This window comes from Ceratosolen solmsi, unplaced genomic scaffold (assembly GCF_000503995.2).
Source record: "Ceratosolen solmsi marchali unplaced genomic scaffold, CerSol_1.0 scaffold47, whole genome shotgun sequence".
Taxonomy (NCBI): Eukaryota; Metazoa; Arthropoda; class Insecta; order Hymenoptera; family Agaonidae; genus Ceratosolen; species Ceratosolen solmsi.
In genome coordinates this window covers 10145549-10163624 of record NW_011948419.1, presented here as the reverse complement: position 1 = coordinate 10163624, position 18076 = coordinate 10145549, and the positions used below count along the sequence as shown (strand labels likewise).

The window sequence follows — 18076 nt, the reverse complement described above, 5'->3', positions numbered from 1 at the left end:
ATATTTAATTATCTAAATTAATTAAGATAAATATTACAAAATAAATATTTTAAATTAAAGAAAAAACAATATTGCATAACTAAAATACTATGAATTTGGTTGAAATTACGTATAGTATATACCTTATAGGGGTACATGTTTTGTATTGTATTACAAAGTTGTAAATTAAGGTTGAAAAAATATTTTTTATTTTATTTTGATTAGATAATTAATTATCCATATCAGTACGTGAAAAAATGATTATTTAATAAAGAAATAAGGATGCGTTGTGCTGGACACATAGCTCATTTATTTTATAAATACACATATTTATACAAGCAAATGTGCATGCAAATCAATATTAAACCATTTTCTTTACAAGATTCAAGAAATCGCAATATTCTATACAGATAGATGGAATAATTAGACAGTTGAAATAGAACGTTGAATCCTATATATATATATGTATATAAATACGTTTCCTGGTACGGCGCGTATTGTACATGAATTCATCTAATTTTACTTTCATGTTTTATTAATCGTAAGATGATTGTAATAAAAAATTGATATTAAAGAAATCGTACTGAAAGAATATGACTTGCATGTGAATTAGCAAATACCGTAAATGCTATTGTAATTACTTTTATTAATTTCAATCTAATGTATACATATTTCAGATAAAATATTTGTTAATTAATTAGTATTTTGTAAAATAGTAATTTTGAATATACATTATTTTATTTTTTGAAATTACGCATATTCAATTTTATGTTATAACATTGTCAATTAATAAACTCAAGATATAAATTTATTTTTACTATTTTGTGGTATATATATATATATATATATATATATGCATACCTTAATTAACAGTCAAACAGAACTGCATTTTATTCTTGAATAGTAATTAGAAAATTACATTATAAATTTATATCATATTTCACATAATTATATATTTAGTCATTAATTTATTTTTAAAATAGAACAAGTTTAATAAACACTTCTTAAATGGAAAATTTGTTATTGTTTATTATTTAGTTATATCTAAACTTCTTTAATCTGACCGTAATTTTGGAACCTCTATACTAACAGTAATTGTCAACTCCATTTAAATCTACGTACGTCTTATATTAATCATATTCAATTTATATTTATAAATTATAAAGTAGTCCTTTATGTATTATAAAATAAAGTTAATTTACAATCAATAAGTATTTATTTTACTTCTAATGTATTAAAGAAAAAAGATTGTATTTTCTTGTATTGTTAAAATAAAAACTTGAATCTAATATATTTAAAATATTGAAGAATATTTAAAACGCAACAACATATTTCTGTAATTTAATGATTTAATTTTCTATAAATAAATGTGTTTAAAAAGATTGCTATTTTTAATTTCAGGTATTATAAATATTTTTTACTTATACTAAAAAGTAAATAATTTATATTATAGTATGATATCTATATAAATATGCGTATATATATTTTTTATTTTCTAAAATTATATAATACATCCTGACATGGCAATGTATACTTAAATTTAAATAAAATTTCAATTGTTAGAACTTCATTTATAAACCATGTTATATTATTTATATATTTTCTTATTTTTACATATAACAGATTTAGTGGATTTAGACGATATGTTTATTTGAAGAAACGTATTTTAAATGATAATAAAGTAAAAAGTATAGTAGTTACTAAACAAGATGTTAATTGTGATAGAAGTACCATAGTGTCCATTTTATAAAAACGATGGCATTCATCTGATAGTGATTATTGGCAATATGGTCATTCACAAAATGTTTTACTAGCCATTGGAAATATGACATGCAGTTAGCAATTGATGTTTTGTTTTGCACTGCATCTTTATTATGTCGTGATTAATTAACACCCCAGTTCACACAATTTCTAACTTTGAAATTCCGGTAAGAAACGCAATTGAATAAATTGGGATTTATGTGTTCAAAATTTAACTACAGAAGCATTTTAGTCCTTCAAATAAATAAAGATACTTATGTACATAAAGAATACAATAATTTAAAAAGAATTTAAAATACAAATTTTTAATACTTTCGACAAAATATCTTTAATTAATTTTTAAAAAAGTAACACTTGTACATTTGATTTATAGTTTATTATTTAAATGGTTAAAGAAAAGGAACACCCATGCATAATTTTAAAGAGATTTATAATCATATTGAAACTACCTATGAACACTTTCAAACATGTATGTTACGAATAACAGAAAAAAATATGGTTTAGTTCAAATTTATTACCATAAAATGTAAAAGTAAAATATATTTGAGAATCGATGTTTAATTTTTAGAATTGTTTTTATCATTATTTTAATCAATATATAAATTTTGGTCTCGTAAATGTAGTTTAGTGATATACTTCATTTTGTATCTTAAATGAAATTAGTATTAAATATGACAAAATGTTTGAGTGGAATATTTAGAATTCATGATAAAATTTATCATGATATTATAGAACCACTGAAAAATGCTAAATAAATTACTAAAGTTTTAAACCCACCATTATAAATATAAATGAATAATTCTTTCTGCATTCGCTTTCAAATTTTATATGAAAGTTTTGGTGCTACTTAATTATTTAAAATGTGTTTTAATAATTTCAGGTTATTCTTTATTTTTATAATTTAATTTTTTCTATTTACATAAATATATCAATATTTTTAATCCTTATATTTATTAATGTTGCTTTACCACAGCCTGTACACATTTAGCCATTATTACTGAAGCTCTAGATATAGCATCAGTCATAAAATACTGATCCAAAGTTTTCTGTTTTATATCAATGGGATTATCGGAGAATGTGCCGTGAATTGTCTATAAAAATAACTTTAATCAGAATACTATCTTAGAATATACAATAAGATATAAACGATATATTTTAAAAATACTTCTGATATTTCAAAAAGTTGAGAGAAATAATTTGTTGGTTCAATATCTCCATATTTTAATAAATGCGGTGCTATTTCTGCAATTCTATTTCTTACTTCATTCAAATTATCATACGGTAATGAAATACCAGCAATCTAAATAATAAAAAAATTATATTAAATAATCAAAAATAGTTCCCAATTTTTATTTTAGTTTACCTCAGAAAGTGCTCTTATAATTTTCCAGTCTGGTCTAGCCATTCCAGGTGGAGTAATAGCTGCATTTGTTTGTTGAGATCTACCTTCCATGTTAACAAAACTTCCACATTTTTCCGTATAAGCTGCACCAGGTAAGATTACATCAGCTATTGAAGCTCCATAGTCTCCATGACTTCCTATATATTTAAAATAATGTTATACTAATATGTTCATAATTTGTAAATACGTATAAACAAATAAGTTACCCATATAAACAATAAATGTTTTACTGAAATCTTCTTTTTTAATGCAAGGATCATCAGCGCCAAGAAGAAAAAGAATTTTAGGTTTATTTTTTTTTAAATCATCCAATGAAGAAGAATAACCAAGATCTAAAGCCGTAACTTGAGATGCATTCGTATGAAGAATATTCATAATTTTCCAATATTTTGGTACCTATAAAAAACAATTATGATTCAATATATATGGATGTACATAATTATAAATTTTGCCAACCTTTGTTGAATTATTTATTGCTTTACATAAAGATTGAACTTCAGCAAGAATTTTGGCACCATCTGGTCGGGATAGCTGCTCTGATCCAAGTATAACCATAGGTTTTTTTGCATTATTTAATATTGCTCTGAATGAATTTGTACCTAATTTTAATTGTGATATTAATTCAACTGATTGGCCCAAATACTGAAAAATCACAAATATATCAAATTATTTTAATAGTTAGAAACAAAATAACTTAAATACTAATTATCTACTAATTAAACTAATTAACACTAAATACGTAATATTGTTAATAATTTATTTAATATTTAATTTTTACATTATAGTATACAATTATTAAAATAAAAATAAATATTAACACGAGGAAACGGTAATAAAATATAAAATTAATAAGAATGTCTTTTTATCGTCAACTGTGATTAAAATGTTGAATCTATTAATGAAAATTTATTTTTATTTTCGAGAATTCAGACCAATTTGTTTATTATTAAAAAAGACTTAATTTTGTATAATATACAGTCATATTCAATATAAGTATATTATATTAAATATTAATAAAATTAAATAGTCAGCAATTATATATTAATCATAGAGTAGTTAGTTACAAGTTCAGAAGTATCAGAATGATAGATCAGAAAATCAGAAGTAGAATATTATTTATATAATTTATAAATAATTGAAATAATTAACTTTAATCTGCCACTTAAATTTAATATGACTGACACATCAAAATTTTAAAATAACTTGAGAGCAAAGCCTTAATGCAATTAATTTATATAGAAAAAAATAAAAAACACAATAAAAACAATAAGATAAAAATAATATGAAAAATATAGAATTGTTAAAATAAAATAAATAAACTGTAAACAAAATAATATAAAAGTTTGTCCTATATGTCCCTACAGAGCAAATTAGACATATGCATAAGAGTTTTTGTAACTAGTTTATAATCTATCAAGTATTAAAAGTTTTATAAGTTGCAAATAAATAATCCAATGTAGAACATAAATTAGGAATTTCTTGATATTGCTTATTGTTCAGGGTTGGAGCACTTAAGATGAAATTTAATTTCCCTAAATTGGTAATCGTTATAACTCGCAAGATCGTAAATATTGACTCCGAAATTTCTCGATAATTTTAAAGGCTTTGCTTGCGAACGTCCTGTAATGTTGATGTAGTTTCCGCGTAGCAACATCGTTTGACTTCTACAAAATTTGTAGAGCCTTGTTTTCCTACTATTCTCGAACTTTCTAGAACTAAGATTCTGACATCATGCTAGAATTTCGGCATAGTAACACCCAGGCATTGGTGCCAGGTTAACAAAAACTCGCTCAAATATTTAAAGGAAGCACGCATAGAAGCGCGTGCATTTTGTTGAGTCAGTTTAGAGGAGTCGCTCTCTGGACGAGACGTTGCGCCTTATATATACTTCATTATAATCGGTGCTGTACTCAGAATTGAAGAAACAATGCCCACTGCTTCTCTACAAGTGCGACAATACTACAAAAAGCCCGCTGAAGTATTAAATCAATATATTATCATTAAGAGGAGACTAGTACTAAAAGCACCATACATGACTCTGCACAAGGAGTGTCAAGGATTTACGCCCTTGCACTTCTTAGTATAGCAATTCCACCAAGTGCACCACAAGAGGATCTGGAGATTACATCCTCCACCACTCGACTTGCAGTGCATGCTAATTCCACGCAAAATACCAACAAGGAGCGGTACGGTCTCAACGATTCTCACTACCAACGTAGAATCATATTTATATGTTTATAATTTAAAACTTGATAAATACCACGAAAACCAGTTGTGTTGATTACTGAATTAAAACATTAACCTCTCACTTACTCACACATTGACACCAATAAAATGGTGGGTATGGTCTAATCACATCATTTTGGTCTCTCGACCTGCGGATGACTGGAATTCCGAACATTATTGTCTGGGATCACGCTTAAAATCTTCCGATGATGTTGCTGGCAAATGGAGGAAGAAAATGCAATAATTCAATTCTATAGAAAGTATATCTTGGTTTTATTAAGTACAATAAAATAATATTATTATTTTATTTTTATTATTATATTACCATTAACTATTAGTTAATGGTTATAGATTTGCATGAATGGTGAGTATAAGTGACTTAAATGTATGAATTTTCTTTAGTAATTTTGCGTGCTGATGAGATCGCAATTTCTTTTTTAGAAGAAATTTAACTATATGCAAACAAATATTTAATTATGAATTTGTAAAATATAGGCACATAGTTAGAAATGAACAATTTCTTCTTATGTATTTTAAAATATCCGAAAAAATACATCCCTGAATACTTTAATCTTAAATATAACTATTATAAGCTATCAAGGGTATTACCGAACAGACTGTGATCAACCACCTAAAAATTATCCTTTTTCTAAAATCTTATACAACTCAAATTTACAGTTAGAAAGCCTTATCTTTATATCTTATAAATATGTGGAACCATAATACAAAAGAAAACTTAAGCTACGTATAAAAATCACGTAAATTGATATCCTAAAAATTAACCTAATAAATCCATATATTAAAAGTGTTTATTAAAATAATTTTATACGAATATCAATTTAAGTGCAATAAAAAAATGAATAATTTTACCTTATATTCATACGTTAGATTAACTGGAGGACCAATAAAACCAATCTTTTGTTCATGATGTAAGTATCCTTTTCTAATGCGTATATTAACTATAGGTGCTTCATATCTGGGGTTAGTACCAATTAGTAATACAACATCTGCTTCGTCAATGCTGGAAATTTTATTATTCAAAAGATAATTACTTCTCAAATCAACTCCAGCACCTTTTTGTGGGAAAGGTTGCTCTGTTGTTAAAAGTTCACTGTCAAACTTATTCAATAAATCTTTCATCATAACTAAACTTTCTGCATCAGCTTGCTTACCAGCAATAGCTGCACATTTATTAGTTGAGAGATCTTGTAAAATATTTGCAACTATATAAAAAAATTATCTAATGAAAAATACAATAATAAATATGGTTTTAATTATTATTAAATACAATTTTTTTAATTAAAAACATTTGAAATATGGTGCAGGTTAATTAAAAATGTACTATTGATTTTAAATAAGCAATAATAATTGTCACAGAACAAAGAAAAAACCTCAATATGAAATATTGGATTGAATACTTGAATATAAGGTTTATAAATAATTGCTTTTCTAAATAGGCTACACGGAAAAAATATTATAATTAGTTGCAACGTAAAATTAGGGATTAATTTAAAAGATGCAACAAATTTAGTAATTATTTTAACAAATTCATTTGTTACATTCCTCACTATTTCTACATTCTTTTGTTAATATATGAAAAATTCACTTTTAATAAATTTGTCATTTATATTTAATCAAATTATTATTATTTGAACTTCAATATAGCTGAAAATTAAAAAATAATATTCCAAGCTCTTATATTGGAAAACTTGACGTAAAAAATAATTTAAATCAATGTATGTTGTGATACACGTATATTAATATTCTGACTGTTTATAGAAGATATAAAAGTAAATTGATATTGAAATTATACTGCAATGAATGTTCAGCATAAGTTGTTAAAAATACTTTATATCCGAAACTGTTGAATACATACAACAGAAAATAAGGAAAACACACCAAGATCAAATGCCAGAAAGAATACTTTTTAGCTATAGATGAGCCTTTAATAAATTAATGAAAATAAACGTAACTTAAGAAATACATATCAACCATTATCTAAATTATGTTTTACTTCAATATCCTTGATTTTGACTTGATTGTTTCAATAAAGATACACAGTAGGAATTTTAATATTTAAATTAATACAAAAGAATTCAAAAAATTCAGAACTCAATCACGAATATTCTTTTAAAATAGTTATTACTGAAAAAATGTTTATAGGTTTTTCTCAAAAACTTTATTACGAATCAGAAAAACAATGCATGTGCAACACCAGACAAATAACGACTGTCGTAAGGCAAATAAAAGAATCATATATATCAGAAATGCGTTGAAGAAATCTATGAACTTGAAATATAAAATATTTTAGTATACCGATGATTTCAAATTGGAAATGAGTTTCGAGTTTGGTGTAAATGTAGTTTTCAAAACATGAAAATGTTACATTCATTCAACACGAATTCAAGATATCAATAAAGACTTATAAAGTGCATTTATATACAATTCTAATGCATTATATTAAAATTTATTATAAGCATTATACATTTTTTCAAATATATCATATAGTTGAAATATTTCAGGCAAAGATTTTTAATATTACAAATTACTAAAGAATGGTTTCCATTACATACCAATAACTTCAATCGAAATAACATAAATGTGATAAATAATAGTATAAAATTTTAGTTTATAAATCAAGAAATTAAATTTTTTTCAGATTTTATATAGATTCCTTGAAAACAATATTTTTTAATATGCGGTTTTTCAAAAATATTTTGTTATATTATATAAACATGCGATGTAACCAAGATTCTTTCAAGATTCAAAATATAAATTACAAGAATATTTGAATACTAAAAATCAATATACATAAATGGTAGATATCGGTGTCAGTTTGAAAAATGGATATATTTAAACAATTTCATTTCGTCAATCATCAATAGTTTTTGATGGGTTATTAGTAAAATTAATTTTACACTGCTTTTTAACCAACAATGATCAATAAATTTTAGAGAAATAACAATGAATACCTACCCTCTATGTTAAATATTATTTCATTTGACTAAAGCATATAGAATATATACGATTTTAAGCAAACAAAAATTCGTTTCTATAGTATTGAAAAATACGATAGTAATTTTTTAATTACAATATATTTAAAATTTCTTAAGCTGATATTCATAAATTTCTTTAGTAATGATTACATATATATATCTTTCCTATGATACTACAAGCATTTCATTACATTATTACATTTTCGGATGTTTATGCTTCATATTTGTATATATATAATAGGTTGAGTTGATTGATTATTAGGTTTTAACGAAAAATATATAGATTTACCAGATACTAGGGCAGATTTCCAATCAACATTTTGCAGTTCGCCATTTAATTTTATCATAGGGGTTATAATTCTTTGTCTTTTCAGCCCGTCGTACGAGAAACGGGCTTTATCTGAAATCCATTCTTCATTTATTTCCTATTTGTAAAAATATTTTTAGCTTTCGTTAAAACAGGATAAATTAAATTTTTTAATTTATTCATACCTCATTAACCCTTGGAAGAATTCTCAATACTTCACCTGTTCTATGTGATATAACAATATTACTACCAACGGCATCATGAACATCAATGCTGTCCGTCCGATAATTTTCCCATGGACGAGCAACAAAGGCATATGGTTTACTTGTTAGGGCTCCAACAGGACACAAATCAATTATATTTCCAGAAACTTCTGACATAAATAATTTTTTCACGTACATTCCTACCTACATTTAGAAGAACATTATATTTATAAATTAAATAAAAATTATTTTGTATTAAATTTAATAATTTATTAAATTGTTTTATATTAAATTTAATAAATGATTGGATTATTTAATATTAAATTTTATGTTTATACATTATATGTTTATAGCATATATTAAAAAGAGAAAAATATTTGGACATAAAAAAAACAAAACTGACAATTAATATTAAATAACGTTTAATGAAAGTATATACATATTAAACTAAATTTCTAAAATAACGAATTTTATTCTCTCAGTATTTCAATTCTAAGTATTTACAGTTCAATTTCAATAAGACTTAATGTTTCTTTATTGACAGTTATAGAGCCATAGTTCTTTAGAACAAAAAGAAATTATAATTGGATCTAGTTAAATAGGTTTAAAATTTTTATTTTTTATAAATTATTTATTTGATGAAAAAATATTATTAAATCTATGATTCCCATAATTGTTTTACATATATTTAATTTTTTTAAATTACTATTCATTATATTCACCAATAGTCTATAAAGGTTTATTCACAATTTATCTATTCGTTGTGAGAAGAATAAAATTAATTTTTTATTCTTCTTTAACCTTAATAATGGTTATATCATTACAAAATATATGTAAAATTAATAAAAGCTTCGTTCATTCTTTATAAGTTTGTCATATTTACATATTTGAAAAATCAGTTTAATTAATTTACGATATAAATAATAGAATATATATTAATATAACATATATATATATTCGTTTCATAGATATTACAAAGTCGCAGAATATAATGAAAAAATATAATGTAACATTTAATAGAAAATATAAAAATAAATAAATAAATATTTTATTTACCGTAAATTAAATCTACAAATTTGAATACAAAATTCAAAATCCTTTAATATTATATTATTAACCTCTTTTTAATATATTTTTCACAGTATGTGATATAACGATATTTTCTAAATAAATTACCTAAAAACATATAATATAATTTACAAAGTAAAATATACAAAACTAGTCATTTTTAATTATATTATACCAAAAGTAAATTTAATAAACTAGCCATTGAATAATTTATATTTTATTACTTTAATATGTTTATAAAGTAAATAAATATTCTTTTTTATCCGAAAATTTCTACATTCTAATATGTATGTTGCAACAATTTTATTTTTTATTTAGTAATTTCGCAAATTCATTAGTTTAAAATCGAAGAATAATTTTCATAATATTTATATTGTATAATTTTAAAATGCTAGATTCGAATTATAACAAACTACTTATTTTATATTTTAATTATCCAATATACTACTCCTGACCCTATCTCCTTCATATCAAGGAAATGCGAGACTACAACAATCATCACAGGTTCAATGTCAAGGCTACTATATCGCTGTGAGTAAAACAAATCTAAGGCATAAATCATTGCTAATCCATACAAGATTAGCAAAGGCAATCTAAATTCGTTGTTAATCCCTACAAGATTAGTATAGGTTATTAGTAAATTAAAAACCATATTCCCTAATAATGATTATACATAGTCAGTTGCTGATCTTTACAAAATCATCATCACCATCATAAAGGAACATCTCATGTAGATAAACTATTCAGCACAAGAGCAGTTCCAAGTAACTGCTTCGTAATTGAATATAGGATACACCATTCCATCGCATAAATCCAACACATCAATAATGTAATTGTAAATAAACCGTTATAAACCATATTTAACTATTTCTAAATCTAATTCTAAGCCCTTCCACTTAACTCCTTCGCAAGCAGCCGCTAGGGCGGCCGGTAAATTATTATAAATCTATCGAAATATTGGCAGTTCGAGCCAGGAAATCAAACAGTTTCGAACACGTTTATTGAATAGTGATCATAATTATTTTAAGACTCAAATTTAAGTTCTTTTAAAGAATTCATCATATTTAAAACTGAAATGCATTCTGCGCGTTTATCTAAATTTTTATTAAAAGATCTTTATAAGACGTATAATTTTTCTTTTAATTATTGTATAAATATATCTAAGGCGAAAGCATGCAATATTCAAGCAGATTTATAAATTATATATATTAAACATTTATTTCAGCTACATTTCAGCTTTAATAGCTATAGGTACTTTCAAACCAATGTTCATGTTTTATGACTTTATCTGTTTAATAATTACAATGAAAGGTATTCTGAACGGTATTCATTTTTGCATATATCCATAATTACTTTTTCTTCTTATTGTAAATAAAAGATAACTTGTTAGTTTTTTAATATTATCGGTCAACTACGTTTATTAACCTAGATTTTTTTCTCTTGTATTTCAAAAGTGTAAATTTCTCTTTTTTCTTCGTGTCAGAAGTACTTATGTTTTAGAATACTCTTTTATCAGATTTATCTTCAATGCATTAAACTGTTTTTAAACGCACATTTCTAATACAATTGATGCTTTACGATTATATGGGATTATTCAAATAAGTAATTTTTGTTAAATAATTTTAAATTATGTATGATAGTGTCTGTCAGTTGTAAAGATTTTTGCGGCAAAATTAATTAAATAATAAATTATTAAAGTACATATTTTTATAGAAAAAAAATTATACCTGCATTTCATTACCGCGGCCAGTAGTACCAAAATCATCAATGCCAGCTATTTCAGATGCAAAACGAATACATCTAGTACAATGTATACATCTAGTCATTGCAGTTTTAATAAGAGGTCCAATATCTTTATCTTCTACAGCTCTTTTTCCGCTGTAATCAATATCTACGAATCGACTTCTATCATTACCAAATGCCATACTTTGATCTTGCAAATCACATTCTCCCCCTTGATCACAAATCGGGCAATCTAAAGGATGATTTACTAATAAAAATTCCATCACCCCTTCTCTAGCTTTTTGAGTTAAGTTAGAATTAGTTTTAACTCTCCAACCTTTCATAACTGGCATAGCACAAGCTGCAACGGGCTAAAATATCAAAGTTATTTCATTCTATTTTTTAATACTTTGAAATTATTTTATAATAAATTACCTTGACTTGTTTTTCAATTTCCACAAGACACATTCTACAATTACCAGCCACTGCAAGTCTTTCATGATAACAAAATCGGGGTATTTCAATGCCAGCTAGAGATGCAGCCTGATAACATATAATTACACTATAGCAATATCAATAAAATTAATGTATTTAATTTATATATAACTGATAAGTAAATGTATATGATTACATGAAATCTATTTAATAAGATTTCGGATATTAATGAAATTCAATTAATTTTTTTTTCTTAAATAAATTTAAAACAAATTAAAAATGTAAGTTATTCACTATAATACATTTGTTCCAAATTCCGAGAACCCTTCTCAAATCATTAAACATTTGAAAAAAACCAAGTCATTAGGCTTCTGAAAATCTAGGTCACTAGACATCTGGAAATAGTCGTTACATCCAAAAATTTAGATCTAATGGTACACAATCGCATATATTGTTGTCAAATAGCCATAATGTCGTTTGAATAGTTAAGCCGACGCTTCAATTAGGGCTCCCTTTTGGTGAGAACACAAAGAGATAACTACTTTCCCTGATTAAAGACGCTGAAGCCAGAGGCGCTCAAAATACAGACACCGAAGCCATAAGCACTCAGATTGGAAACGCCAACGAAGTAGGCGTTCCTTAATTGGACGCCGTGGTCAGCGGAATGTATTTAAGGGAGACGACCACAAGTGAAGGTGCTCTATCTTACAAGAGCCACCGAGGAGAGCCGATGCTCTCTCTTACAGGAGACGCCGCAGAAGACGGTCTGTCTTAACAGAAGCCATGGAAAGGGCGGTCTTTTGCAAGAGACGCCGCGAAGGACGAAGGGACACTCTCCAGTGGGTCGACAAGGAAGAAGGAAACACTCTCAGAAACAGTCGCAGGCCTTTCCAATACTAGTACGCCTAGCACGAAGCTGCCGCCGATCTTGCTCACTTGTCCACGCCACAAGACAGCTTGGGGATCACAATCAAGTTGCCACCACATGGCACTACACGAAGAAGTGCCAAGAGATTTACGACCTCCTACCTGTACCTACCTACCGATGTAGTTGTGGGAACCGTAGCTGTTCAGGCGTATGTGATGAGCCTTTGCTTGAGTAGCCGTTGCTACTAAACTTGCTCGTGATGAATCGCCGCTGTTGTAGCCGTCGCTTACTAAAGGAACGTGTAGACGCCGCTGCTTTAGCCGTTGCTTGTGTATCTATGTTTAGATCCGTTGATATGTGTTGTAGTTATACTTTCGTTATTTTCACTCTTAATTTACACTTGGCACTAGTGCTTCTTGCTGCTTTAACAGATTCTGATGGTTGTGACGTAACTATTAGTTTATTTGATTGCTTGTTAAATGATGATTAAATACTTGTATAGCTGCAGTGAGTGATAAGTGTAGGCTGAATGCTTGAAGATAGAAATAGCGAGCCGGTCGTGGTGACTGCGTAAATGTTACTAGTACAGTGCGCAGCGCGTCAAGCGATGCTCTTAAATATTCACGTAGTAGCTTGCGGCGCCGGCAGCGGGCGCCGGTGCCTGTTGCTATGCCGAAATTTGTCGTGACGTCAGTAGGATACAGCCTTGGAAGGTTCATAGGCATTGCTATACGGAAACATAATCGTATATTCGAGTTTACGGCGTAGGAAATTTCCCGAATTGGCTGAATCGTGTTTATAAAAACAAGTGTTCGGGAGCTTGTACCTTTCCTAATTTTGAATTCTGCTTCAACTGTTCCAATTCCGAACAATTATGTTTACTTTTTATGTATTTTTATGTTCAATGGTGATCTTTAAATGACATGTTAACTAATCATCAAAATACTAATTTTGTAGTTGAAGAAAAGTCTTATTTTATGAAAAATAATTATAATAAATGGCTAATTAACAAAATTTTTAGTATTATGAGTTTTATAAATAATTTAATAATTGAGCCAAGATGACTTTCTTGATTGCCTACTAGGTGTATTTTCAACTACTAATAAAAAATAAGTTGAAGATAGCGGCCTATCATAATTTAGAAACCCATCTGTTTGGTGCAATGATAATACTCAATGCATTTCATTTTCTTTTTTAGTTATAATTACTAAAACAGTTTATCTGTAAAAAAGTGTAGATTTACCAATATTCTTCAATGGCTTTTTTATATCTGACTTTGAATTTATATTGTCATGAATTCAAAGAAATAACTTCTCTTTTTTTTAAAACGTAATTTTTATGACTAAAATATCAAAACTATGTAGAGTTTATTTTAAAACCATTGTAGATGATATTTCATAGATTACATTAATTTTAATTTTTTTAATGTTATTCCATATAATCAGTATTATATTTTTGTAAGTAAGCATTAAATCACATATGGAAGTTCACTATAAAGTTTTTTAATTTCTTTTTTTCAGCAAGTATTTTCTACACAACTCTATTATTTTATTAATATCAAATAAATAAAAATTTTATTTTTTACTTACGGAATAACTTTTTAAACAAAAATTATCTATACTTTAATAAATATTCAGTAATTGTATACAAATAATTTTGTACATATTAGTCTTCAGAACATCCAACAAATTGTTTATTCTATACAAATCTATTCCAAATGAAATTCATACAAATATAAAGCTCTCAGTAATTTTCCACAAGTAATTAAGTAAATTATATAATGACATATCTGTCTACGATAATTATACAAAACCGTGAAAATTATACCGTAATAAATTATTATTTATTATTTATAATTTAAAATTTAGGTTTCATGTCATGCTTATCGCACTTTCTCATAATCAGAAATCATAAATAAATAATATTAATTTTATAAATACAATTATGAATTTGTTTATTTTATATTTTAAACCTTATTAAATATTTATTTCTTTATATTTAAAAATTTTTTTTTAAACATTTATCAAATTTTCTATTTTAAGTGAAAAAGAGTTGCCATTTGCATAAAGTGGTGAAAATTAATTTTTACATTTTTGGGCTCTTTATATATTCAATTAATATGGATATAATATTAAAGAAATCTGAAAATATGTAAGATACATTTAAAATCTATTGAAGTTTAAAATTTTAAGAATAAAGTTTGAGAGTTCATTAGTTCATTTTGTATTACATTCACGCAGTTTATTTAGTATTGAATTGAAATATTTATATTTACATTCTTATTTTTTCAAATTTAAGTGAAATAATTTTAAAAAATGAATGAAATAATCTTCTGATATTGAAAAATATTTAAGACTTTAAGAAATGAAATAAAATGTACATAATTTTGAATAAAAATCATACTAACCTTACTTAACTGAATATGTTAAATCTATGAATTCAAAATCAATATTTAGTATAAAGTAAAATAACTTTAAAGTACATAAACAAAACGTTTTGCAATTATTTATAAAAAGTAAGTACATAATATACTAAAAAATTTTGCAATATTAATATCATCTACTCTAAGAAATTGTTAATAAATTGTTAATAAATTGCTAATAAATTATTATTGTACTATTACAAAATTGTAATTATTTATATTTATATATTAGAAACTTCTGATAATTGAAAAGTTAGTCATTTAATATAAATTTGTTTGATATAATCTACTATTAGTTAATATTTAATAATAGTATTTAAAAATATAAATTATTTAAGATTTATATACGAAAAAATTATACAATGTGAATTTAATTTACATATCTTTTATTGAAGTGGTCTGTAAAAATCATTTACAATATACCTATGCTTTAGTATATGAAAATATATGAAATTATATAAAACAATTTTTCAAACATAATAAATATTTTGAAACCTTTATAATTTCTTGAAATATTGAATATATTTTAAAAATAAAAAAATACTTCAAATTAAAAACTTAATATAAGAAAATGTTAATTCTTTGTATAATTTTCAGTATGAAATATATAATATTAAATTCTTTTTGTTAATAATATATAATCAATATCTTTTTATTTACTTAAAACTGAAAGTAAAATTTTCAAACTAAAACTTATTTTTTAATTTAATATGCTAACTAATAATATATATTAAGATTAAAATTATTGATAAAACTATTTATAAAATATATATCCCTATTAAAATCATATTCTTATTAAAAGTACTTTTCATATATTGTAAATCATTTCAACATATATTAATAATTGTAAAATTTATTAAAGGTTTATGTTATATAATAACTTTAACATAAATGATAAAACTTCTTATTTTACCTTTAATATTGTTGTTCCTGGAGGAACTTGAATTGCTTTTTCATCAATAAAAAGCTCTATTAAATTTGTTTTAGGTTCTACTCCATGTTGTTTACTACTACTGCTTACATTAATAGATGTTCCATGTCTATAACTAGTTATGGTTTTACCTCTAATCATTAAATATCTAATCATCTTCTGTAAATTAAAAATGTATTATAAAATTTTTTTATTAATATTAACAATTGATGACAATTTTCAATTGTAAATATTTGTCTAAATTATTATTTTTTTAATGTTATTAAATTATATAAGAAAATTAGAAATATAATTAGTTGAATTTATTTCATAAGTTAAAAAAATATATCATACAAATTTTAATTGAATACATAAACAAATGGTAAAATCATTTTATAATAAAATTTTACAATAATTACAATCGTTATATTATATTATTAACATTTTTTTAGTAAAAAAAATTAGAACATTATTACCAACGTTGTATTAATTAGATACTATGTTTAGTCAGGAATCGTAAATCATCCAATTTGTTTTCTATGCAGTAGGAACTTTGTGATGATTGGTTGATATTTATAAATTGGTTGTTAATTTTAAGTTTCATGTAATCTAAAATTGTACATTTACAATAATAATAAATTTTTTTTAATTTATCAATACACAAAAAACAAAACCAACATAATAGAACCTACAAATCTGTTTACAGGATTACAATATCAATAAATGCTAAAATCAAAGTTAATTTTTTCTAAAAATGCTCCTAGAGGGTGCGCGAGTGATGTTTAATTCGCGTAATATTTTTAAAAATTTTATTTACATTGGATCTTTTATTAATAAATTTGTATGATACAATGAATAACATAAATTTAATGTGTGATAGTTAAATTTAACTATGAGAACAAACCCTATAAATATTAAAGAATCGTTTTAATTAATTAGTTTTATGATATTAAAAAATGTCATTAATTTTGTATAATACATTTTAAAAATTTCGAGATTTATTTGCTTTGTACTTATAATTTTGTAATATATACTTTTGTAATATATCTTATTTATATAAATTTGTATAAAAAGTATATCATACAAATAAAGTATTTATATTTTATAAAATTTTTATAAAATACATGTATAAAAATTTTAAAGAAATAGTTTTTCAAATATTACAGTAAATTTTACAAAATTCATTCATGGGCGCGTTCTTGTGCAAATCGCACAAGTTGTTCGACGATTAAACATAGTAGACAGAAATTAAAAACTTTTGTTTTTCTTCGTCAGACAGGAACTATGAAAGTTCCGTCTCTAAAATTTCCTAATATTTATGTAGATAGATTTGTTTCCTTATATGATCTTTATTTTATGATGGACACTTTCGAGTTAATCTTCTAACAAAACTTTATTCCAATGCTTACATGAGTTATCAAGAGTGATTTAGAATTGTGATATTCGAGTTTATTACTAGTCATATATTATACAAGATTATAATTTTTAATTTTATACCCATTTTCATTTTACATTGATGTTTATATTATTGGATATTTTCTTATATTAATAAAACTTATATCCTAATAAAAAGTCATAATTTATTTATTAATAAATACACATTTTATGGAATATTAATAGAAATAAAATGATTATAATTAACTTCAATAGTAAATATACAAAAAATAAAATGGTTACTCTACTTTTCCAACTAAAGTATTATATACAAAATTTGATAACAATGAATATTTGGAATAGTTACTTTAATTGTGCATGAAATTTTAACGTAAAATTAAGT

General features: G+C 24.7%; 1 protein-coding gene across 1 annotated transcript; it reads right to left on the bottom strand.

Moving 5' to 3' along the window:
- Positions 1-2637: 2637 nt before the first annotated feature.
- On the bottom strand, positions 2638-16921 carry ND-75 (NADH dehydrogenase (ubiquinone) 75 kDa subunit). Its single transcript, XM_011497718.1, has 12 exons — positions 16776-16921; positions 16303-16479; positions 12100-12207; positions 11670-12035; positions 8857-9078; positions 8654-8789; positions 6239-6591; positions 3599-3784; positions 3349-3538; positions 3104-3279; positions 2906-3040; positions 2638-2831 (listed from the first exon to the last, which is right to left on the bottom strand). The coding sequence occupies exons 2-12, from the start codon at positions 16474-16476 to the stop codon at positions 2694-2696; spliced, it is 2184 nt and encodes a 727-aa protein (XP_011496020.1). The 5' UTR covers positions 16477-16479; positions 16776-16921; the 3' UTR covers positions 2638-2693.
- Positions 16922-18076: the final 1155 nt, after the last annotated feature.